At 44.7% G+C, this 24707-nt stretch overlaps 1 protein-coding gene across 1 annotated transcript in view; it reads left to right on the top strand.

Annotated features, from left to right (window-relative positions):
- LOC146797218 (uncharacterized) overlaps window positions 1-24707 on the top strand; it is a 445928-nt gene that overhangs the window by 383123 nt on the left and 38098 nt on the right. The window contains exons 13-14 of the mRNA XM_085624170.1: window positions 16161-16256; window positions 17442-17543. Of these exons, the coding sequence (XP_085480296.1) occupies window positions 16161-16256; window positions 17442-17543 (198 nt within the window). The remainder of the gene's footprint in view (window positions 1-16160; window positions 16257-17441; window positions 17544-24707) is intronic.

Here is a 24707-nt window from a genome sequence, read left to right as displayed (position 1 = left end):
GAGTGGATGTGTAAGTGGCTGTATGGGTGAGTGAGTGGGTGTTTAGGTAACTGAGTGAGTGTGTGAGATGATGTATGAGTGAGAGGTCGTCTGAGTGCTTGTAGGGATGAGTGAATTAGTATGTGTGTGACTGTGAGTAGGTTTGTGAGTAGTTGTACGGGTGTGTCAATAGGTTTGTTAAGATGCTGTATGGGTGAGTGACTGGCTATGTAAGCGATTGTATGATTGTGGGTGTGTGAGTAGCTGCATGGGTGATTGTATAGCTGTTTAAGTTGTTGTATGAGTGAGTGATTGTGTGAGTGGCTGAATGGGTGAGTGAGTGGGTATGTGAGTGATTGCATGGATGAGTGAGTGAGTGGGTTGTTTTTTTCAGTGAACTTCTGAGTTACAAAAAATTATATTTCCTAACTATAACGTCCCTGTAAGGTTTGCTTATTTCCCAGTGAATTTTTAAGTTTTTTTTCTTTAATGTCAGTTCCCAAGTATAACGTCCCTGTAAATTTTGGTTTTTTTGTGGGAATTTTGAAAGTTTTTTTAAAATTGTAAATTCCTATCTGTAACCTGTCACCTTTCAGTGAGTGTGTGCGTGTATGTGAAAGTGGCTGTATATGTCGGTGACTGGATGTGTGAGTGGCTGTATGGGTGTGTGATTAGGTTTGGGAGTGAGTGCATGAGTGGGTCTGTGACTTGGTACTTGAGTGTCTGAGTTGGCATCTGAGTGGGTGCATGAGTAAGTGTCTGATTGGGTGTGAGAGTGTCTGAGTGGGTTTGAGTGCCTCCATGAGGTGTGCGAGCCAGTCTGTGAGTGAATTAGTGTCTGAATGGGTGAATGGGTGTGTGAATCTGAGTGGGTCTGTGAGTAAGTCAGACCCTCCCAGGATTTCACGATTTTCAAAACAATTGCGAAAACTGCACTGCACTTTTGTAAAAAGGCCACCCTTTTTAGGTCTCGACCTTGCTATCGCGAAAGCGATCGCAAAGCGTGACTATAGAAAGCGGGTTTTGAAAAGTGCTCCCAAAAAGCGGATTGCATGGCTAGCATGCGCACAATCACGCGCATCGTGCCGCCATGCAATCCGCCTTTTGGGAGCACTTCAAAGGTTCCGCTCACCCGCCTGGAATGCGCTCCCCCGCTTCCAAGCGCGCGCCACGCTCCGCCGGGCTTGTCTTGTTTACCATCTGGTTGTTGTCGACACAGTGAGCTTCATCTTTTAACATGGCGGGCGCCAATTCTTTTTAATTCACCCCCTCACTTAGCGCTCCGGGACCAAGGACCAGAGAAAGTTCTGTGTGTTACTGCAATCAGACACACGCCCACAAAAAAGTATTACAGCTAGCACGTGGACTGTTTTAACTTACAGATGTTAGTTTGTTGTGTTTGGCAGTCCGTGGGTTGCACTGGACTGACAAGTGGAGTTGGCGTCCAACCCTCATAATGCCTGCGAGGCACCCTAGATGTACGAGGTGTTTGCGACGATCGAGACTGTGCAGAGAAGTATGCCCCTTCTTTACTCCAGTCTTTTAAATGTGTGTGATACTGTTAGGCGCATGCACACATTTGTGCTCTTTGCTTTAAATCCTGTAACCACAAAACAACGCATTGCAAATGCTTGTTATTTAAAAGCATATGCGCACTTGGGGTGAAATCACTTTGCACATTGTGTGTGTCTGCATGCACAGATTTCCTGTATAGGCTGGTTCCGGTTTGGTGAGTGCATATGTAGTTACGCTCGCTACAATTAATGTTGCAATGCCTTTAACTTGTATGTTTTGTGTCGCTTCTTATTTTGTTTTGAGACCGTGCATCCTGAGGCACAAATGAATGCTAGAGCCACGTATAATTCTATTTCAACACTTAAACACTCACCAAAAGTTAGATGGACTATGGAATGGGATTTACCACACGTGGAAAGTACCATTATCACATATCTCTTAATTCCAATCCCTTTTTTTGCCCAGGGACAGGAATTTAACTTTACACTTTAAAGGCGGGCGTAAGTGTAAGACTTGATAGCAATCAACTGTATTGGGCGTCTGGAAATGTATCTCTGTTGAGCTTGGCATGGGATGTTATATCACAGTTACCTTAACCGCCATACTGTGTCTTCCATGATTATGAGTATATATCACCGAGCAATATAAATAACGCCCTTGCTGCAAAATAATTTGCTCCGATAAAATTAAGTTAAAAAAACTCTCCATTCTGCCCCTAATATTGGTCTAAATCTTGAGAAAACTGTTTATTTTTGCTGTGTATTGTACACCAGGAGATAACGTTTGAATTGATTTTAAATCCAGTCTATGTTAATGTCTATTTGTCTGGTTTTACCGACCACATCAGAGTTTGTATCTACACTCCCGTTGCTCTGTCACAGCTTGGCTGGTATCAGAAGGCAGAGAACTGTATTGTTTTTAATTGTTTTCTTTTAGGCCTCTCTCAACCACAACTTTATTGTCTTGCAAGCCTCATGTAATATATGTATTAAAAAATACATACTGCTCCTCCATTGCTTCCTTTAGGCTGTTCTCTGGTCTGCAGGATCAGTCCCCAACATCAAGATGTTACTGTGGTTGCTCCCAAGGACCTGGGCGGATGTGGTCATAACTCCCTTGTTGTTTCCATCGAACCTTTTGTAGACTCAGGTTAGCAGGAGTAAGTCCTGGATATAATGCACGCTTCATCAGCATAAAGATGTAACAGTGCTTGCTCCTAAGGACCTGTGCGAATGTGGTTGTAACTCCTTTGTTGTTTCCAGTTATCCTTTTGAGGACCGAGGTTAGCAGGAGTAAGTCATGGGTATAATGAATGCATCACCAACAGCAAGATGTGATAGTGCTTGCTTCCAAGGACCTGGGCGGATATGGTCATAACTCTAGTGCGGTTTTCGTTTACCCTTTTCCTTCCAAGAGCTGGAAAAATTGACTCACAAGTAGATGGGGGGCCTGAGCCGTTCTGCTCTAATCTTTTCCTCACAAACTCACAACCGCCCCCTGGTTCCCTTTCCGGCTCATATTCCTTCTCCCCTGCCCCATTCTTCTCTAGCCATTCCTTTCTCCCTGTCACTCATGCACACTTGCTCTAAACCCTCTTTCACTCTCTCTGTCTCTCACACACATATCCTGCTCCAATATCACGCTTTCTCCTGTCATTTGTGTTATTTTCCAGCTCCTCTCCCTCGTGACCTATCGCTATTGTCCTGTTTCTACAGCCCCACAAGAGTATACGAATGGCAACAGTGCTATGAAAATGTGATCACTCCACTGCAAACAGAAAAACAAAAGTAAACAACCATTTGCAATGCAATAGGTCTCGCATTTACGCGAGTTTAAGCTATTGGCATTGTAAATGACGATGCCTTTTATTTATGTTTGAAAAACGAAAACGCAAATAAAAGCCATTGTTATTTGCAATGTGAATAGCTCAAACTCGCGTAAATGCGAGAACTATTGCATTGTAAATGCGTGTTACTTGAAGTGATCATGAAATCAGGTGTTGCTAGCTCCGCAGGGGCTGATTAGTGGTTATCGGCGTAAATTGTTAACATACCGCAGACCCAGCTCCTCCAGTTCACATAAAAGAGGTAGAGCACTGTGATAGGAGGACTGCGGGAGTCACCGGGAGCAGGAAGGATTTAGATCCCGATAGTTTTAAACCGCTCTTAACTAGCATGTGGCATTGTGGACGCAATCCAGACACGTGGTAGGGGCCCATCCATTCCTTCTTAGGTCTGGTTGGATGCGGCTTTCATAATATTCTGAGATGGGAAAGTGGTGTTTTTTACTTTCTCTAAAGTTATTATTTTATTTTTTTTGCTCCTTGCTATGTGTCTGCTTTCATTGTGGCATGTTAGAAAGACATTCAGTCTTTACAGAAATCATTAGAGTTTAGCAGTGCATTCAGCAAATCAACCATCTTTCGCACACTCATCAACAGTGATTTACAGCACCGAAAGCTTGGTGCCTGCACTGAAATTAAGATATTCCCTTCCTCCCTGCAGACAGCGTGTTGTTGCCTCATGGAGTGGTTCTGAATTTTCTGCAAACATTATGACCTGGTAAGTTTATGCCCCCACGTTTACGCCCCCTAGTGAGCATTGTACAGACCTTATACATGTTTAGTTAAATAATATTGGGGATTAATCATTTTTCACTTTTCTGCAACATACTTACATCGTGGTTACGTTCTGGACATTTGGCATATTTGACACCAAACATTTGTCTCATTCAGTACAGAATTATTGAAGGGCTGGTGAGTCTTCACATGATTGGACCTAATTCACTCGGAATGTTTTTTGCGACTCTTAGCAATTATCTCTCTCAGAATGATGTATGATCTTGTTGACCCGTTGACCTCCTTTCCGACTTTGTCATTTCAAAAAGTTTACCTTCGTGTTTCCTTTTATTCAATGTCCATCTCCATAGGCTTAAATCAGTCTGTTCCCATGCATTCTGCTTCTCTTATACAATGTTCATTTTCACAGTCTTTTTGCTGGCACAGTTATTCAAAATAATAGGCATTTGGGATATTTCTACAAATACCAGACATTATAGACAATTTAACTCCACGCATCGTCCAGGAGAAGAAGGTGGAGGTTCGCTTTACCTTGTGGCAGCCTGAAGGAGTAGCCGGACGGGACTGCAGGTCCCAGGAGCCCTGAGCGCCGCAGCGCCTCAGCTGTGTAGCGGCACGCCTCCCGCTATCCCGCCCACCAACCGGATAAAATTCCTCGCGGAACCCGCTGGCGCGGGTCCCGCATCGTCCAGGAGAAGAAGGTGGAGGTTCGCTTTACCTTGTGGCAGCCTGAAGGAGTAGCCGGACGGGACTGCAGGTCCCAGGAGCCCTGAGCGCCGCAGCGCCTCAGCTGTGTAGCGGCACGCCTCCCGCTATCCCGCCCACCAACCGGATAACGATCCACCCTCATTTCCCATTGGCTGTTATTGTGGCTAAATAGCTCCATTACAGGCGGAGCGGGACGCGACGCGGGACGCCCTGGACGAAGCCCGGACTAAGGGCGGACAGTCTGAGACAGGAGCGGGTAGGAGTGGGTTACTATCCCTGATTCAATGCTGGTTAATATTCGTATGCTGTTAATTAGTGTGCCAGTTCGTGTTTGCTGTTACTGATTGTGCATCAGCCGATATTCACAATGCCCAAAGCTAAATCAGCAGCTGCGTCGTCCACTATGGACAATTACCTAGTAAAAATGGTGGACAAAATTAACCAGGAAAGGAGAAAATCCTTAGGCCGACCAGGGCCAACTAGTTTAAATCATTGTCCTCCTACTGGGTCAGCTTCTCAGCCATCTTCCCCTCTTAATGGCAGTGTCCATACGAATTTATCAAATAGCCCCAATTTGGGAGATCTCAATGATTCTATAAATGAGATTACAGACACTACCACGCCCACAGCCGAATTAACATCAGTCGTGGATCTGTCTCTAGACCCAACCCCAAATGCGCAGGCCCCCAGGACACAAAGGTCACTACGTTCTTGTAGGACTAACAGTAAAACCAATCAGCCTAAACGAGGGGGGAGTCGACCTGTGAAAAGAACTGACCCCTCAACGTCTAATATCCAGCATGACCCAACTAAGTCACAGGAAGGGTCCACGATCAGTTTGGATAAGGGGCAACTAGACTTTTTGCTGAACGCTCTAGAGGCTAAGCTTGACCTCCTTGTTAAACCCCTATTGACTAAACTTGCTACAATCACTAATGAAGTAGCTAGACTGGGTGGTTTAGTGGATACCCTTATAAGCTCAGTAAATACCATTAAGGCTGTATCTGTAGCTGACAAAGAGAAAGTATCTGCCGTGGTGTCCTCCGATAACCACACATCTGACACAACGATGATTGATCGTAATAATGTTAGTTCTGAGAACGTTCGGGCCGCTTCCCTTGCTGTATCGGCCATACCTAACCCTCCTTTGCAGCTGCCGGCCCAGACTAAATCCACTCTTAATCCAATATCGAGGAAAAATATGGACCCCAATTTAAGTCATAACAGTTCTAGCAGACCCCAGCCGGATTTACCACCGTCCTGTGCACCATTTGTAGCAGTTTTAACAAACGTCCCCCCTATTAACACCTCTGGTAGCAACCACGCGTTTGTTGAATCACATTCATCTTTAAAGAACAGAACCGTGGATTGGCTCCATAGACACTGTGGTTTCCCAGTTGCACTATCGGGGGATATTCTAAGTACTAGAAGAACGAACTGGGTGGGGAAATCATCCAAGACCTGTGGAGGGGATTGTGTCGTCATTAATTTTCGGAACCCCCAACTTACATCTACAGTGCTGATTAAAGCTGCTTCTCTTCCGGCCCAGGATGGAGGAATATCCTTGCGCCCTTTGGGGTTTTTTTACAGGGATTTTGGAATTCAACCCGATGTTGAGCGCTTTCAAGGGAGGTCTAGTGGCCTGAATATGTGTGATGGCCCTAGTATCTCTTTGTTTAATAGGTTCCAGCCCCTGAGTGGCCTTGACTGTAATGACTGACTGGGGTTACCTTTGGTGGTTTCAGAGCCTGCTATTGTTTCCTTGGGAATTGGAAATTGTAGCCCGATCAAGGGGGCCCTTGAACCAGCTGACACCATCTGTATAATAGACTCTGATGTAAAACTAAATGACGCCCTAGTGGACAGTAGAATTGTAAGGCCTGCCAATGGTGCTGCGGACAGGACTGACCAAATTATGCCTACCGCATTTGATGATAGAGGCCGGTGCACTATTGCATGTTGGAATGTTGCCGGTCTCTCACAAAAGGATACTTGTTTAGGATGGCTTGATTTTATTAATAATTTTAGTGTTATCTGTTTTCAGGAAACCTGGAGTTTGGTACCCATTAATTATTCTGGTTTCGTTTCCTATAATTTGCCGGCTGTGGCATCCACTTCAGGCAGAGCTAAGGGTGGGCTTCTGACTCTGATTTCTGTAGATGTGCCACTTCTCGTAAAGAAACACGTAACCATTGGGGCCCACTCCCAGGTTTTATGGCTTTCTGAGGAGCTGGGTAGAAATATCCTTTTAATCAATTTTTATAATAATGTGTTCAATAACACCAGACAGGAGGTGGCTTCTGCTTTAGAATCCGCTCTGGCGGACATAGTAACGGGTAATAATGTTATGTTTGATTTTATTTGGTTAGGGGATTTTAACACTGTTGTTTCTCCACCTCTAGTCCAAAGGGCATGTGGTTTTGTTAATTGTTGTGGGGAAGGTGTTTGTCATTTCCCCCACAATACATACGGAGAATCACTTAACAAAATCCTGATGACATACGACATGGAACCATTGGAGAATTTGACAGGGGACTCCGGTGAAACTATCCCCACTTTCACGGGCTGGAATGCAAACACTGTGATTGATTTTATTTGCATTTCATCCAGCCTTAACCAGTGGTGTACAGCCCCTCTGATAGTGGAAAATCTTATCAGCGATCATAATTGTTTAACTATGGAAGCTGTACTATGGAAGGCGAATAGGGGCCCTAAACCCAACATCATTACTAATATTGAACCCCATCGTCCTAATGGCATTAGAATCAGGTGGAAAGGGGGTAAAGCAGATATTCTGTCGAGCTCCATTATTAATAGCTGTTTAAACGACATTATTGCTATTTTAGAGAACAAGGAAGTACCGGATGTAATCATCCCTATGTTTATTAACATTAACACTGTCATAGATGCCAAATTTACAGTGTATCTTAAGGGAAAATAATGCAGGTCTAGAGGATGGTTCGATCATGCTAGTACCAGTGCACTCAAGGGTCTCAAGGAGGCACTCGCTGCTAAGCCTAGGGACACTAATTTGATAAGAGAACTCAGAGCCTGCTATCGGTCTGCAATCAACAAAAGGAAGGCCGAATTAAGATTAGAGGCATGGGATAATTTAGAACAAGCTGCTGAAACCTCAGATTCTTCCCTATTCTGGGCTACTGTTAACAGTCCATTCCTCAAAAACGAGGAAATGCCAGAGCTGACTGCTAACGTCAGCGTGGAAAGCTGGGTCTCCCATTTTTCAATGATTTTTGAGTCTAACACTAATTTGGTTGTGGTCCGAGACGACTGGCCTGCCATTCCCTTAGATATCTCCATTAGTGAGGTTACGAATAGTATCTTTGCCAGCAAGGGAGGCAAGGCCCAGGGGCCAGACGGGGTACCCATTGATGTCTACAAAAAAGAGCCAGAGATCTGGGGCCCGTTATTAACGACTGTGTTTAATGCAGCAGTCTGTCTCGGCGTCCCACCCTCATGGGAGGAATCTATCATAGTTCCGATATATAAGAAGGGGGATAGAAGTGATGCTAAGAACTACCGCCCTATCTCCCTTCTTGACTCCTCCGTGAAAATCATGAGTAGGGTGCTCTTGGTTAGACTTGAAGAATGGGCTGATTCTAATAATATCCTGGCCAATTCTCAATACGGTTTTAGGAAAGGACGGGGAACGGTAGAACAGTGTCTTAATCTTGAACTTTTAATAGGGAAATACACGAGGGCAAAGAAAGGATCTCTTTATCTCTGCTTTGCAGATCTGAGCAGCGCCTTCGATATGGTGAACCATAAGATCTTATGGGAGAAACTCCTGGAAATGGGTGCACCCGAGGGTATTGTTCACTTCCTGGCCCGGCTTTATGCCAACCTTAGGTCGAGCGTACGTTACGGCTCGGCTGGGGAATGTACTCCTAAGTTCCCCACAAGACGTGGTATCAGGCAGGGCTGTGTACTGGCTCCCCTGCTTTTTACACTCTTTATTAACGAGGTTGATTCGGTCTTAAAGACAGTTGCGGCCGATACCCCTAAAACCCCCGATTTTGATATTCCAGTCCTACTTTACGCAGACGATGCCGTTATTTTATCTAGGACCCCCATCGGGCTGCAACGTTTAATGGACAGATTTTCTCTGTTCATTAAGGACAGGAAGTTAAAGATTAATAAATCTAAAACCTTTGTCATGGAGTGTGGCAATAGTTGTAAAAAGCCACATTCCTTTTTCATCGAAGGGCAAAAGGTTTTAACGGTGGACACCTTCAACTACCTAGGTATTACCTTCTCTAAATCTGGTAGTTGGTCGAACGAGATTCATTATGTAAGGGGTAGAATGGCGAAAAGTGCCCATGGGGTATTTCAATTCGCCTCTAAATTAGGGGATAAACGGCTCATGGATATGTTAAAAATTTATCAAATGAGGTGTCTTGCTATTACTCTCTATGGTGCCGGTATCTGGGGGCATGTATCAAGTAGCAGTCTCCAGGTGGAAGAAAACACCTTTCTCAAAAGGCTTTTAAGTCTACCTACTTCAGCCTCCACTGATCTGGTGCACAGGGAGTTTGGGATCCAACATCTCTCTGACCATGTAGCCCTTAGACCGCTTTTGCTTTGGCGCGCAATATGGATTAAGGAAGAGACATCTCTAAATAGAGCTATTATCGAGGATTGTCTCACCACTGATAAGCATCTATTGATCCCATGGGTAAAATTTGTTTCTGAAAGTTTTTCTAATATTTTTGATCTCAATATATTAGAGGATCGTCATGCAGCCTCTTGTTTTACCAAAAATGAGCTGAAAGTTACTTTTATGAATCACAGAAATGAGAAGCGTGGGAGGTCTAGTGACAACTTAATCACCTGTCGTTTTTATGGAAGTTTTAGTGAAACGATAGGGTCTCAACCATATTTGAGTTTTGTTTCTAGACCTTCCCATCGATTTGTTTTGACAAGGCTCCGTTTTGGTATTGTCCATCATCTGGTCGCATTTCCAAGCATCAAGAAACACCCAACAGGTCCTTGCCCATGTGACCATATTACCGCGCAAAGTACCGTACACTTCTTATTGTTCTGCTCTTTTTATGGAAACCTCCGATCAGTTTTTTTAAAACCTATTTTTAAGAAACATGGAGTCAGGACCGTAAAAGACACTATGATCTTGCTATTTAATATGCCACCTGATGTATGTTTCTATACTGCCACCTTCCTTTTGCGGGCTATTAAAGCAAGGCCTAATCTGTCATTTTAAATTGTTTTTAATGCATCTATTTATTGTATTGTTATAATGATGAAGTTTTTATGTATGTTTTGTGCTTTTATGGACTTTGTTTTTAAGCTCCGAATAAAGCCTTATGAACTGAACTGAACTCCACGAAGTGCGTTGTGCCATTTGTTCCCTATAGAGTGGCGATCTTATTGGTAAATCGGTGAGTCTTTTTTCGGCTTTAAATAACTGTATTTAGTCTGTCCTCTCATATTTAGTTCTGTTCATATAATGTTCATGTTCACAGACATTCTGCTGGTGTCCCGTTATTAATTACAGTAGGCATTTTGAACAATACCACCCATCTTGATTAAGTGGCTTATGTCCGCTACGGTAAATTATTAGCCAGCAGCTCACTTATGCAGGGCCACTCTTATTGTTTGTTAACATGCGGAGTATACTTGGCAAAACATGGGCTTTTCTGCCGATTGTCTCTTTCATCAGTAGTCTGTTTTATGGTTGTACTACTTACTCGTTACCAATGTATAAGAGCTTAATTTAGCTCAATTTGTTTCTATCGCCACAAGGCCCTCCTACAACTACTAGGATGGCCACTAGTGTGCGCTTCCAGCCCGATAGAGGGTCTTTCACTATTTGTCTTTTTTACTCTTTGACGCACTTAAGGTATTGGGGCACATGGCACAACTTGGATGTTTGCATGTCTCTTTGTGGTAACTATGCCTGTCTTGGATTCTTGTTCTTTTCTCACTTGTTTATTTTCATCACTAATCACTCACTTGGTGTCTTTTTAACATGGTCCGCTAACAGACACAAACCATGTAAATTTTTACTTTTCATCCTGTAATATATTGTAGCAGGGCATATTTTTTTTGTTATATATATTTCGCAGGTACCCCCATCATTTTTATCATGGCTTTCCTGAAGAAGGTGCTCCTTTGCTGAAACCTATGCTCCAAAATGTTAAAACAAAGGAGAATATAGCAAACAAACACTCTCCAACACTTTACATGCCTATTTCAAAGTGGAATACTCTTCTAAAACAGTTTCCGTTAATTTAAGGCTGAAAAGGAATGATAATGAGTAAAAAAGAAGTGCCACAATAATGCTGCAAAATTTCCATTTTTGTGCCACAAAATTTGCAAATCTATGCCGCAACATCCTGGGGGGTCTGGTCAGTGTGTGTCTCCAAGTAGGTCTGTGAGTGGGTGTGAGTATGAGTGGTTCTGTAAGTGGGTGCATGAGTGTCTAAATGTGGCTGTGAGTGAGTGGGTGCATGAGTGTCTGGGTCTGTGAGTTTCTTAGTAGGTTTGTGAGTGGGTGTATCAGTGTCTGAGTGGGTCTCAGTGGCTGTGTGAGTGCTTGAGTGTATGAGTGGGGGTTTGTTTGGGTGTGTCAGTAGCTGTGTGAGTGACTGGGCTACAACGGAACCACACCTGCCCCTTTATCCAACAAGAGTCCACAGTTTTGCACAAACTATCTACTCAAATGGAGTACTTTCTGCGGGACTAGCGCTGACCGCCATCTGTTTCCAATTAGATAATTGGAAACAGATGGCGCTGCTGCCCACTCCCGAGCAGCCTAGGCCAGGGGACAGAATCGGGACATGCACCTGCCTGGGAAAAATTGCGTGCTGTCTTTCGTAGAAAGATGCACGCAAAGGCCAATTGTGGGTGATAAAAAAAAAAAAGCACGTGTTCAGGGTTTAAAAGCCCTTACTAAATGCCTCGCAGGGCAGCGCATGTGCGCTGTTTCAGGCGAGACCTAACAGCACTCTTTCTGGACCTAGACCTAGCTTTGTGGCAAATTTGGTGTAGTTCCGTTTAGCAATTTGAGCTGAAGTAGGGTCTAAAATCTCTATGGGAATGAATTTGGGAAATGCACTTTTTATCACCCCTCCTTTTTCTCGTCCCCTGCTTGACGGATCGCCCCGAAACTTTCAATATGCAACAACTATCACCAGCAGACTATTTATTGGGAACATTTCATGAAAATTCATCAATCCGTGCCGAAGTTATAGGCAAGTCAAAAAACGCTTTTCCTATGGAAACATGATTCTAACTTTACTACCTACTGGCGGACGCCAGTAGTTATAGTTAGGATGTCGTTTCCATAGGAAGAGTTTTTTTCCATTTGCCAAACACTTTGGCGAATCCTCGTGAAATTTTCAAAACTAGTTCAATGCTCAATTCAGCTGCTGTCTCGAACGTTTTGGGGTTCCCCCGCAGTAATCTCAACCCAAGTGGGCCAGGTCCCATGGGCATTTTAATACCAAGCATTTGCAATGCAATAGGTCTTGCATTTGTGAAAGTTAGAGCTAGTGGTTCTGTAGGAGAGTGGCATCGACTGCATAGTTGCCACCAACTTTTTGCTGATGTTTTATGACCCTAGCCAGGCTGTGGCCCTGCTATCCAGGACCCCAGCCTATCTGCTTCTTCTCTAAACTGATGTGAGTACCCTAGGTACCTTCCAATTGGATACTGAGGACACCCTACCAGCCCCTTGTAGATGGTACCCTAGGTACCCAGGGCATGGGTACCTCAGAGGCCTACCAGGGGCTGCAGCACATATTGTGCCACCCCTGGGACAGCCATACCAAATGACACCACCAGACCACTACTGTAGTCTGGGTAAGGTGGTGCTTGCACCCCTTACAGGGATATAGGTAGCCTGTATCTCACTTAATACAACACATATATCCTCATAGGTCACCCCTAGAGCAGGCCTTGCTAATCCTACAAGGCAGGGTGCTGAGATATGTGTGAGAGGGGGACCCCCTACCTGAGTAGGGCCCCTCTGCAACCTTCGTAAAATCATTACTGGTTTATTTGTAGTGTAGCCATACCATATACTCTTAACCGCATTATAAGTCTATCGCGATAGCGTGATAACTTGAGAATGGCTACACAGAACCATATCGTGTTTGGTGTCAAACATGTAGGAATCATACCCCCAATCCAGCCATGGGACCGAGGGCATGATTCCCCCCTGCTAGAGGGGCGATATGGGAAAAGCGGCAGAATTTAGACACCAATTTAAAAGTGCACGCGAAGTACAAAATGGATGCTACCCGCCACCCACACGACTCTGGCTGCCTGTTGCTGGGCAGAACTCCAGCCACGGCAGCTGGACAATAGGGATCCTGTTGCAGGGAGGTGTTCCCAGCTCCCCAGACTATGTGGATTGGAACTGGGTGGGTGCACCATAGGATGCCTTTCAGAGTTGCACGCATGCTTCTCCAGTGCCTACATTCTGCATACACCGCCTGGAACCGGTTTAGGGGCATCCTGTCCCCTGCCCAGGCGGGAAACACACAAAGGGGAGAGGGTGTAGCCACCCTTTCCCGCCTGACCTCTCATTGGTGGACCCTGATCTGGACACTCCCCTAACCTTTGGATAAAGGTGAATACTGGGTCCCCAGAGCCTCAGATTATTCTTGAACTTCACAGTCTTGACCTTCGACTTGCTGCCGCACAGCTGCCTGAAGAAATCTCCCTTGGGGTAAAGGAGTTACCCCCCTGCTTGGCTGGCACCGGAAACACTGCAAGTGACCCGGTTGTAGCCTCGCTGCTACTTCGGACATCGACTCTTTCCTACCTTGAGGTGGGTTTCCAAGGGAAGTTGTGCTTTGGCCCATTATTGAGCCAACCTCTCTGCAGCATCTGTGCCAAAGATCAACGCCCTAGCCCGCTCCGGCGACCCGTGGGCGCACCTTTACGCACGCCAAATTGCTGCCTTCCGCGGTCCCTTGTCTCTCAACTTGTGGGCCCTAGCGGAGGACAATCTTCGATTCCAAGAGTTCCCCTGGTTGCTCCAGGCCTGCTCTTCAGTCTCCTCGCTGGAGACCTCTCTCAGACCTCGTGGGTCTGCACCAGTAGCTGCTTTGTGTTTCTTGCATGGGTTGAGGTTGCCAAGGCTTAGTGGATCCAATCCGGACACAAACACCGCAGCGACCATCATCCTTCGTGGGACAGTCGCCCTCCAGAAGCTGGCCTTCCTTGAAGCCTCCTGGACCCCGTGGCTGACGATCCAAGCTACACCTCTTCGACCTGGAAGCACCCGACATTGAAGGGCTCCTTCTCGTGAGCCCCCTGGTCACTGTGCCGTGACCCAGACTCTGTCCCTTCTGCTTTCAGGTTCCTCTCTACAAGATCTACATTTTCATTCTTCACGACGACGCTTGTGGCTAGCAGCAGTTCTTCGCGTTTTGCCATTGAAAATCAGCCCGCGACCCGACATCGAAAACGACCTATGCACCCGGCTTCCCTGGGGCAGGTAACAGTGGTACCTCGGTACTCTCGTGGGTGTGGGCCCTTCAAAAGTTTAACTCTAAAGTGTTGAACTTGAACTCCTGCTAGAAGTGTTTTTAAACTTGTAAAATCAAACCGCGACATTCTCCATAGGCTATAATAGAGATCCCGACAGTAACTTCAGTCACTGCACGCGTCTCCCGTGGGTCCCCTTCCTCACTACCTTGGGTGGTTTCACAAGGGACCCTAAATGCCCTGCGCATTGTCTGTAGAATTGTCATGGTTCTTATACCACTTTTTTAATATATGGTTTGGTCCCCCCCTGGGACCTTGTGATTCCAGTGCTATTTATTGTAACTATCAATGCTTGTTTGAATTGTATCCTCACCTCTAGCCTCATAAAGAGACTAGTGGGGTTATTCCTAGAATAAATACATATATTTTATATATATACCTGTGTGGACTACTCTTTCATTTGGTTATTCAAGAGGTTATCTACGGTAAACTCCTTCAAGACTTAGCCTGAAGGCTGCTCTCCACAGCTACCACTAGGATAGCTTTCTTTAAAGGTTGTCTTTAACCTATCACCTTAAGAGTCGAATTGGACTGGTACAAGGTGTCACCTATAACTAGAGGACAGCATATGCCAGGCCAACTTCTCACAGGTTCTGTAAATGACAAAGTTTTTTTTTTTTTTTTTTTTTTGTGGAGCCATCCTGAAAGAACAATTGCAGGGAACAAAGTGGAAGTCCTTTACAACGCCAATAGCTCTAACACACACAAATGCGAGACCTATTGCTTTTGCAATGGAATAGGTCTCACATTTGTGTGTGTTAGAGCTATTGGCATTGTAAATGGCGTGTTTCACCTATGTTTTTTTCTGTTGCTGTTATTGCCATAATATTGGTTATGTATTCATTCTCTTTTGGAATCTATTTGTACTTTGGTTTGAATCTTAGGTCAGTTGGTGGGATCCTCAAGGCCCTGATGTACTATAGAAGCTCTGTCTGCTGTACTTCAATAAACCCTTCATGCCAATTTCATTTACGGGAGTTTATTTGCACACTACAAAATTGGCAACAAGAATGATTAGACCTGGACATAAGCACCCAGTAATTCTGGTTAACTCTGTCTCTGATGTGGATTGGAAAAAATATCTAAAGGGGTTTTTCAACGCAAGGGGGACAAAAGCAAAACTTTTGTACAAGAAAATCAAGGTCAAAGAGGGTGTTACGCAATGTACCACATAGTGTGAACTTTCTACAATTTTAACACAAATCAAAGACAATGGAATTATTTAACCCGTTGACGTCACTTTGTGGCTTTCTCCAGCTGTGCTGACTACAACAAATCTGAAAAGTTATGATTATGCATTGATTTAAGATCTGTCAACAATGCCATCTGGGTATAGAATTTTGCATTGCTGAGAAAATGGAGTGGGCTATTCGTTTTAGAGCCACGTACAAAATGGATTTACTTATGGCCGCTCCTCTTCTAGAATAGTGGCTAAAAGACAATGGAAGGTAATGCTACTCAGATGAATTTGTGGTGATTGAGAAGGGTTATTTGAAGCACTGTGATGTACCACTCAGCCCTTGAACATGGGGCTCACAACCCATCCCATGACTTCCATTTCAGTCTCTTTAGTAACAGCATGGTGGACTGTCACAGAAACTGGCTGCATTTGCCTTTATTTCAGCAGTGGGCTGCCTAAACCCAGATTTGGAAAGGATGGAGACACACTATGTTTGCGTGCATTTTATCCAATAGTTTTTAGTTTGCTCCCAGATCCAATAGTGCATTCCTCTCACACTGTTTTCTACAGTTGATTTTCAGTCTCCCTGCCATTTACATTGTCCCTTGTTTCCAGACCATTTCTTATCAAACAAGACAATTCTATGTGGTGCTGCCTTTATTTCAGGTTATCCAGTTATCGCTTCAGTCTTTTCACTGAACATCAGGCCGGAGGAAGAGAAGCGGGTAATAAAGAGCAGCAAATCTAAGACCAAAGCCTCAGGTGAGCAGGAACATGCAGCTTTGACGCCATTATGGCTGCCAGTGGGTTGGTGAGGCAGAGAGAAGAGCAGGGAGATTACTTATACTGACCATTATCTTGACAAAATGACCTCTTCAACCTCATTCGTCATTGCCCTGTGCTCCATTACATTTTCAAGGTGTAAATAATTAAATATCTGACATCAATGTTTTAACTTAATTAAAATAATAAAAAAAATAATAAAAGTTAATATATAAAAAATACAGTTGTACTGCTTATGTTAAAACTAGGGAATCGTTGGTTTTTAGTTTAACACATCACATCTTAAATGAATAAACTAAATAGAAGCAAATATATTTAACATTGTTTGGGGAAGGTGCTAGGGGTTGAGATAGGGTTATTATTAGACGTAAATGAATATGTCCTTGTTCTTTCTTTTTTTTTTTTAAACAACATAATGACATTTTGTTTAAATTGATTCAATAAAGTAAATACAAATAATAAACAATTACCAGAGTTAGTGTTAGCTTTAGGATCATGTTTAGCGGTGCCACATGATGAATTGTACTTTAACTGTATTTTAATTTGTCTTTTATATTTAACATTAGTTGGGGTTCAGTATGAGCTCCTTAATTAGTTTAAATCAATGTAAAATGATTTCATTTATGGATTTATACCAAATTATAGATTTTTCTTAAAGAAGCAATACTGTAGGTGTTAGTGTCGGGGACAAGAGAAAGATCATGAATTTAATTAGAATAAATATAAGTAACTATAAATATACAATATATAATTCTACAATTTTTTATACCTTGTGGAGAGTTCAGGTTACCAGTCGTGGTAAGGTGAGGGTACGGTGTTTTATCTTTTTGAAAATAGTTTAACTTTAGATCCATTGATATATTTTGTTCAAAAGAGATTTGGTTAGAGTTAGGCGTTGCTGAGTGATTAACGTTCAAAATGAGAGGGTGATGAAATACATGATAGGTAGAGAGATGTAGAGAAAGCTGGTGAGAGGGTGCGAGAGGTAGAAGTTTCAGTAGAAAGGGTGAAAGTGATAGAGGCAGGGAGAGAGAGAGAAAGGGAGAGCGAATATGAGAGTGTGAAATAGAGGATAAGAGATTAGCATGCAGAGAAATGAGAGATTAATAAATGAATAGCTCGTGGGATAGACATGCTCATTTCTTCAGTTTTTTTTCTTTAAAGCAACGGATAATTCACATGTCACATCTGCTTCATCAGTGACTATTAGCAATGAAAGAGAATCACCCCATCGAGAGCAGCAAGAGCCTGTGGGGAAAAGAACAGGTAGGAATAATGAGACATTAATGAGAGCATTTTGATCATAATAATTAACATATTCTACTGATTGCAGCTGCAATACGTCTTGGGTTATTTGGTATAACCGATAGGTGGTTTGAGTAATCCATAGTGGGCATCTCTTTGGCTCACTTGTCTCACCATTAACTTTTACAATGACAAATTCATGGCCAATGTATGTGCGCTGGACTACAAATGTAAAACATTTATGATCTCATGGGTTGACAATGACCGGGGAAGGACCTTTGAGTTCCCCACTTTGGGCTAATCTCTGTTGTGCCCAGGTTAGCAATTGTTTTATCTGAACCAATCTCATCTTCCTCACCATTTACCACAGTATAATGGTAAAGTGATGATTGAAGCAAGTCAAGCAACCTAGGTGTGTTTGGTGGAACTTTCAACTTGCTAAAAAATGTCACCATTGTACTTAGAACTGGTTGAACTCATCCTCATTTGGATGACTCACACCTACGTCTGCACGTCACGTTTCAGTCAGAGGTTCAGCTCACCTGGCGTAGTTACCCCTCAACTAACACCCAAGCACACTCTTGTTCTCTCTCATGCTCTTTCTATCTGCTCTCTCACATCACACGTCTCATTTTCTACTTTTTCACTGTGTTACCCTTACTTTCTGTTTCTTGCTCTTCGTGCATTCTCTTGATTTTTCTTCTCTTTCTCTCACTATTTCTCCTCTGTTTCTTGCTCTCTCATTTTCTATCTTGCGGGTGAAAGTGCGCTTTAGAAATACACGTAACATAACCTTCTTTTTACCTCTTTTTCTTGACAGCACCTCCTTTCCTTCATCTTTCATAATCTCATCAGTCACTCCAGGAAAATAAATAGCCCTTTGTACCTCCTGGCCCTCTTTAGTAGATATTTTAACCACAAAGTAGGGGGTAATTTCCAGTCCCAGAAGATACACACACAGATGACACAACCTGTACTAGTAGCCGGAATAGGCCTTCAAGTGCCTGTGTTTTGGAATCTTCAAAGTGTGTGTTTGGCAAAGTTTTCCTACACTATCCAGTGCCTCCATATTGTAGAACAGACGTGCATTACATGTAGCGTCTCATTATGTTTTTAAGACTGAACTGGCACAATATCATGTCCATAGCTGACTTTCTTTGAGTACCATGACATTTATTGTGGGTAAATGTAATACAGTAATGTACCTAATCTCCACATTATGAAAAGGTGATGTCGTTCCGGTCGCATTCTGATTTCACTTGCTTCTCCAGACATGATTTAAAGCATGTCAAAAATCTTGAAGTATTTTATAACCATATCTTTACCCTACATACCCTACTGATGTCTCAGTGCTAAAGCAGGACCCCTTAGTGTATCTCACTTCTGGGTAATGTGAGCATCTCTACAAACCCTCTGGTCTAGGTCCCAGATTCTCTTGCACTGCCTAGTAGTTACTAAATCATAGTTTGTCTCCTTAGGGATTAGAGGAAGTTTGCATGCTACAGGATTCAAATATGTGGATTAAACTGAACATTTCATTTACCTCCTACCAGGGGTTAAACATGCTTGTGCTGTCACAAGCCACAGCTGGAAGTCTCTTGATGGCAATATTGGTTAGCTACCTGTCCCCATGTGGTGAGAGTCCTCACAGGATGGTGACACTTGCTGTAACAGATGTCCTAGTGCACCCAGAGGGTTGCTAGCCCAACACCATGTGAAGATCCTGACCTGCAGCTCACCAACTTCCCCTCTGTCACTCCGTGCTGCCACATTCAAATCCAGGGTCACTCAGTCTTTCTGGGGTGGAGTGGGGAAGGCCTCCCACTGTGATTCAGTCCTAATGGGGTGGTGGGAAGAGCCAGACTTCCCAGGATCACATGTTCCTACTTCGGTGGTGGGCGTGAGGCCTCTCAGAGTAACTCAGTCCTTCTGAAAAGGTAGGAGTGCAGCCCTCGGCTTTCTTCTGTCGGATTGCTTCCTTGTCCATGTCTTGGATGCCCTAAAACAATACCAAGTTGTGGCAGCGTGCAGGTACTTCCATTCAAACCTTTGTCTGATGGAACATCCCTTGAGGTGGAGCTGCGGCAGCTCCTTACCTTGTGCAGAAACTTTCTCTCTCTAGGCAAAATTCATTCATAAATGACCAGTTGTTTCAGGTTCTAAGCACTTAAAGTAATATGGGCTATTATCTGTTTTCATGCTACTCAATTCACTGACCTCTGAAGGTTGCAAGCCTAAGTTGGCCTTGCCTGAATTTAAACTCGTCAGCTCTAGATCACTGCAGATGTTGTTGCTAAACTTGTGGAACCACTTTGCCCTTCAATTGAGCTGGCAAATTGTGCAGAAAACCAGAGCCATCCAGGCAGCCCCTCCCGATCCAGTTAAAATGCCATACATTTGTCATTCCATAATTCCTTTTCTTAAATCTATTTAAAAAACCACTGAAACTGTGCTATCGAAATCAAGAGAGAATGGACAGGCTTCTCTATGATATAATAACTAGACCCAGTGGTGACGAGATTGAACATTACCACCTTATGGTGAGGGACAGCTGTGTATCTGTGGGTGGAAGCTTACAGTGCAGCCTAACTGGAACATAACAGACACCATCTTTCACATTGTTCACCCATTTGATTGCAGTCTGTTAAAAAACATCAGTACAAATGCCCTGTTTTTCTGAGCGGCTACAATACACCACTAAATGCCTTTACAATCATTCAGTTTAAAAAGCTATATTTGTGGCATGTTTTGCTGTAGATACACATGCTCTGTATCCTATTACCATCTAGTGGGCGCCGGCGTTTGCAACGTGTTTTTCTCTGAAAAAGCCTTTTGAGTCACAAGCAATGGCGACTCTTCCCTTTGTAAGCAATGCGCATGGGCTCTGGCTCCATTGTTAGATTGTATTTCACCGTCATCAGGCTGAGACATGTATCCACGCAGGTCCCTGACTTGACGTGTTCAACGGTCATTGCTCCAAGTCTGTTTTCTCCACTCCCGTTGCAGAGAAGATTTCTACATCAACATTTGCTCTCTCTTCTCCCACAACGTGCTTTGGAGACTGTAATCAAGACCGGGTCCCTGACCCTTTGTAAACTTCATCATCCCCACAAATACCCTGCCCCTCTGAGCTTCGCTACCTCCCGTTCCAACTCCAGACAATGAAGAGGGGTAGAGGGTGATGAAACTGACGCCCTTGAGGAAATGCCCTCAGTGCAACGTGCAGTGTGCTTGGGCTGACCTCCACATGCTTTGTAACCTGGTCTCTTCCTGGAACACCACAACACTTTGTGCTCCTTCTGCCTTGTCGTCCGGTTCAAGAAGACCCTTCAGCAGCAGAGAGGTAGATACTGGCCCAACTGAAGATATAGTAATCCATGGAGGGGACACCAGACATCTTCGGCAAAACAGATACACTCTGCGCTCAAGAGGACTCAGAAACTCTAAGCATCCCGGGTTGTCACACCCAGTGTAGAAAAAAATTGAGCTTTCTCCCTCAGATTCCTTGTACATCATAGCCCATATACCCCTTGACTCCTTAGTGGTCTCTACCGCCCACTGCTCAAACTACAGGAGCTGCTCCCCGCCACACAAGTAGAGCAAACACATTGACTGCTGGTAAAAGGGTGGGATGTAGGGCTGCCACATACTGCCACATCGCCAGTGCAGTTGGCCTTCTCTCATGCTATGATGGGGCCCAGTGGGAGGAAACGGAGAGACTATTTCAGCATCTCCCTCACAAATACAAAAAGAGTGGGAAGAAATTGTACAGGAGGACAAGCTGATCTACAATGCCACTATACCTTGTGCCCTAGACGCTGCTGATACGGTGGCCGATGGAGTAAATACCTCTGTCATTTTACACCACCACTCCTGGATTTGTATAGCTAACTTCAAGCCAGAAGCCCAGTAACACCTCATCAACCTGCCCTTTGACATAGAACACCTCTTTGACCGCAGGTTGATGAGATGTTGTAAAAGATAAAAGACGCACTGCCAAAGTCACGGGTGCCTTTCAAACCCAAACAGGTAGGGGCTCCTTTCGCAGATAGCAATGCAGAGGATATAAATCCACTTCCCCTGACCAGTCCCAGTCAGGCCTCTACCAGAAGGGGATAGAGGGTGTGTGCGGGGTACCTTTCAGGGCAATAACTCCAAGGGAGGAGTTAGAGGAACTCCGCCCGAAGGAACCTCCACCTCGAAGCAGTGGCTGAACCCGTATACCCCCCACACACAACACCTGTTGGGGGGAGGCTTCTGGGTTTTCTTCCCTGTTGGGGATCACCTCAGATCAGATTGTTCTAGCCATCATGGAGCACAGCTACTGTCTTGAGCTCCCCACCAATCATCCCACCCTGCATTCACCCTCAGCCCAGAACATCTTCACCTGCTAAAGGAAGATGCTTATCCTCAAAGGGGCAATAGAACCAGCACCCCCACAGCACCAAGGTAGAGGAATGTACTCCCTATATTTCCTCATTCCCAAAAGGAACAGTTCTCTCTGAGCAATACTACACCTCCGGTCCCTCAACAAGTACATCCTCTCGGAACATTTCCACATGACCACCCTACAGGGTGTCAACTCACTAGATCTGAAGGACGCCTACCTTCTCATAATCATCCACCCCACTCATCGCTGCTACGTTCGCTTCGTGGCAAGTGGGCCAATATTACCAATCCGAAATGGTGCAATTTGGGGTCACTACACCACCAAGGGAATGCCTACCCAAATGCCTGGCCATGGTAGCCCCCCACCTGAGAAGGGGAGGGGGCACTCATTTGTTTCCCTATCTTGTTGATTGGCTTATCAAGAGCACACGCAGGCAGCAGTGCCTAGCCCATACCCAAGCCTCCATTTCACTTCTCTACAGCTTGGGATTCACCATGAATGCCTCCAAATCCCATCTTCAGATCCAGCCCTTCCTAGGGTCCTTTCAGAATGCAATCACCACCAAAGTCTACAACTAAACCCTTTTTCAGATCTTAGCAGCTCTTTGTTGTCTTTGCTAAATCTTAGTATAAAGGCAGTCCTGTGTCAAAGGCAGGCAGAGCCAGGTGGTTTGCCAAGTTCATCCAGATGTGCTACCTGAAAGCTGAAAGAATCCTGTGCTCCCCCACCAAAGGCACATTTCACACATTTAATAGGGGGCATTGTGGCTTTCCTTTTAAATATCCATCTAGCTGACAATTGTAAGGCAACTACATAGTCCACTCCACATCTTTACCAAACACTATTGTGTCACACTAGCAGGCCAACAAGCTTGGGTTTGCCAAATCATTCTAAGGACTTTGTTTTCAAACATCTGCACCATCCACTGGCTGCCCACAGCTTAGGGGAGTACTGCTGTACAGTCTGTGAAGGGCTGGTGCATCCACAGCCACACATGCTACAGATGGAATATTTTACAGATACTGTAAGCATCTGTTCGTAGCGTGTAGTGCGGTAGATTAAAATACGCCCACCTGCCTCTCTGGAAGCCAGTGGCTGTTACAGATTTTTTTCACACTTAACTCTCAATCATTTATCCATAATCTTATGCATGGTCCCCATACTGTTCTACTTACTGCTTCATTAGTATGCTAACCGGAAGTGCAAAACAAATCTAACAATGGAGCTGGTGTCCGTGTGCATTTCAATATAAGGGAGGCGTCTCCATACCTCATGACTCGAAGTACTTCCTCGGAGAAACACAAGTTGCAAAGGTCCAAGCCCAACAAGATGGCAGGAGTATACAGAGCATGTGAATCTACAGTCCTAGACGCTATGAACAGATGCTTACAGGGTAAGCAACATATTATTTCTGCATGTCTTCATTTGGTCTGTGTTCGAGGCATGTGTGGCTGTACATACTTCTGCCATCTAGTATTGGGCCCAGATGTGTGCAAGTTGTTTTTTCTCAAAGAATTCCTTTGAGTCACGAGGTAGTGTGACTCCTCTTGCTGGTAATTTGTTGTGTCATCTACTTCCATTGTTAGATTGTTTACTTGACGCCTTAGGGTTGGGACGTGTGCTCTCCTGCTCTGGTTCGACACCGTTGTGGTGCTCTGTTCAGTCTACATGGTTCCTCCCCTCCATCGGTATTGTTACTGAAAATGTTTTCCGTTTCTTGCTCATCTCAGGTCGACAGCTCAAGCTTCATGGGGCAACTTTTGGGTCAACTTCCTCTCACATGGCCTTTGCCCTTTGGAGCCTCCTTACGTCTCCTGTCTGCATCTCGCCACCATGTCTCGATGGTAATGGAACAGGTGCCATTTCGTCACTGTCATTGCTACCATGTGAAGTACCGTCAGACTGTCCTCCTTCAGGTCTGCAATTTGTGTCTATCTCCCAAACTTGAGGTTTCCTGGAAGGCCTGCTGCATCTTCCGTTCCAAGAATACCTTTCGTGGGAGTCAGGCTTGATGTCCTTAGATGTCGCGTAGAGGCAGAGACAGCACACCAGATCTCTTCGACTGGGAGGACCTTAAGGGGGAACATCGCCCACGACCTTCCGCGATAGATGAGGGGACCTTCTCTGCCGCTGACAGCTCCGGCTCAGATTTGGAGATTAAAGACTTGCCTCTGGCACAGCCTGTTGTAAGTACAGACTTCCCTCCCTTTTGAAACAGCTCGCTCTTTAATCATAAGGATTGTCCTGCTGCCCTGGAGCCTCCAAGACAGGCTGCTGGGCCACCACTGCCTTTGGGCCATGGTCGGTATTGACCACCACCTTCGAATGTAAAGCCCGTAAGTAGGCTAACTCCCTGGCTACTGGTGACGCCCCTCCACCAGACAAGGAGAGTAAACTCATCGATGCAGTGGGCAAAAGGGCGCCTGCACAATCTGCCAACCGCTGGTGGATTGCCAGTTCTGTCATACTCCTCTCTAGATGGGATCATGCCCACTGGGATGAGGTGGAGGAGCTCCTCCAACATCTCTTAGTGGAGCATAGAAATTGCGGTTACAATATCATTGCTGAGGGAAAGCAAATCTCTAATACCACCATACACTATGCCCTAGATACAGTGGACATTGCTGCAAGGGAAATCAACTCCAGTGTCCTGTGCAGGCATGCCTGGCATCACATCTCTGTCTTTAAGCCGGAATCCAGCAAACTTTACTCAGCCTGCCTTTAAATGGTCCACATTTTTCGGCCCACAAGTTGGACAGATGCTAGAAAAAAATCAAAAAGGAGACGCCAAAGGC

The sequence above is a fragment of the Triturus cristatus genome, chromosome 9 (genome assembly GCF_964204655.1).
Source record: "Triturus cristatus chromosome 9, aTriCri1.1, whole genome shotgun sequence".
Lineage (NCBI taxonomy): Eukaryota > Metazoa > Chordata > Amphibia > Caudata > Salamandridae > Triturus > Triturus cristatus.
The sequence above is the reverse complement of the archived record's forward strand: the minus strand, read 5'-3'. Positions and strand labels throughout refer to the sequence as shown.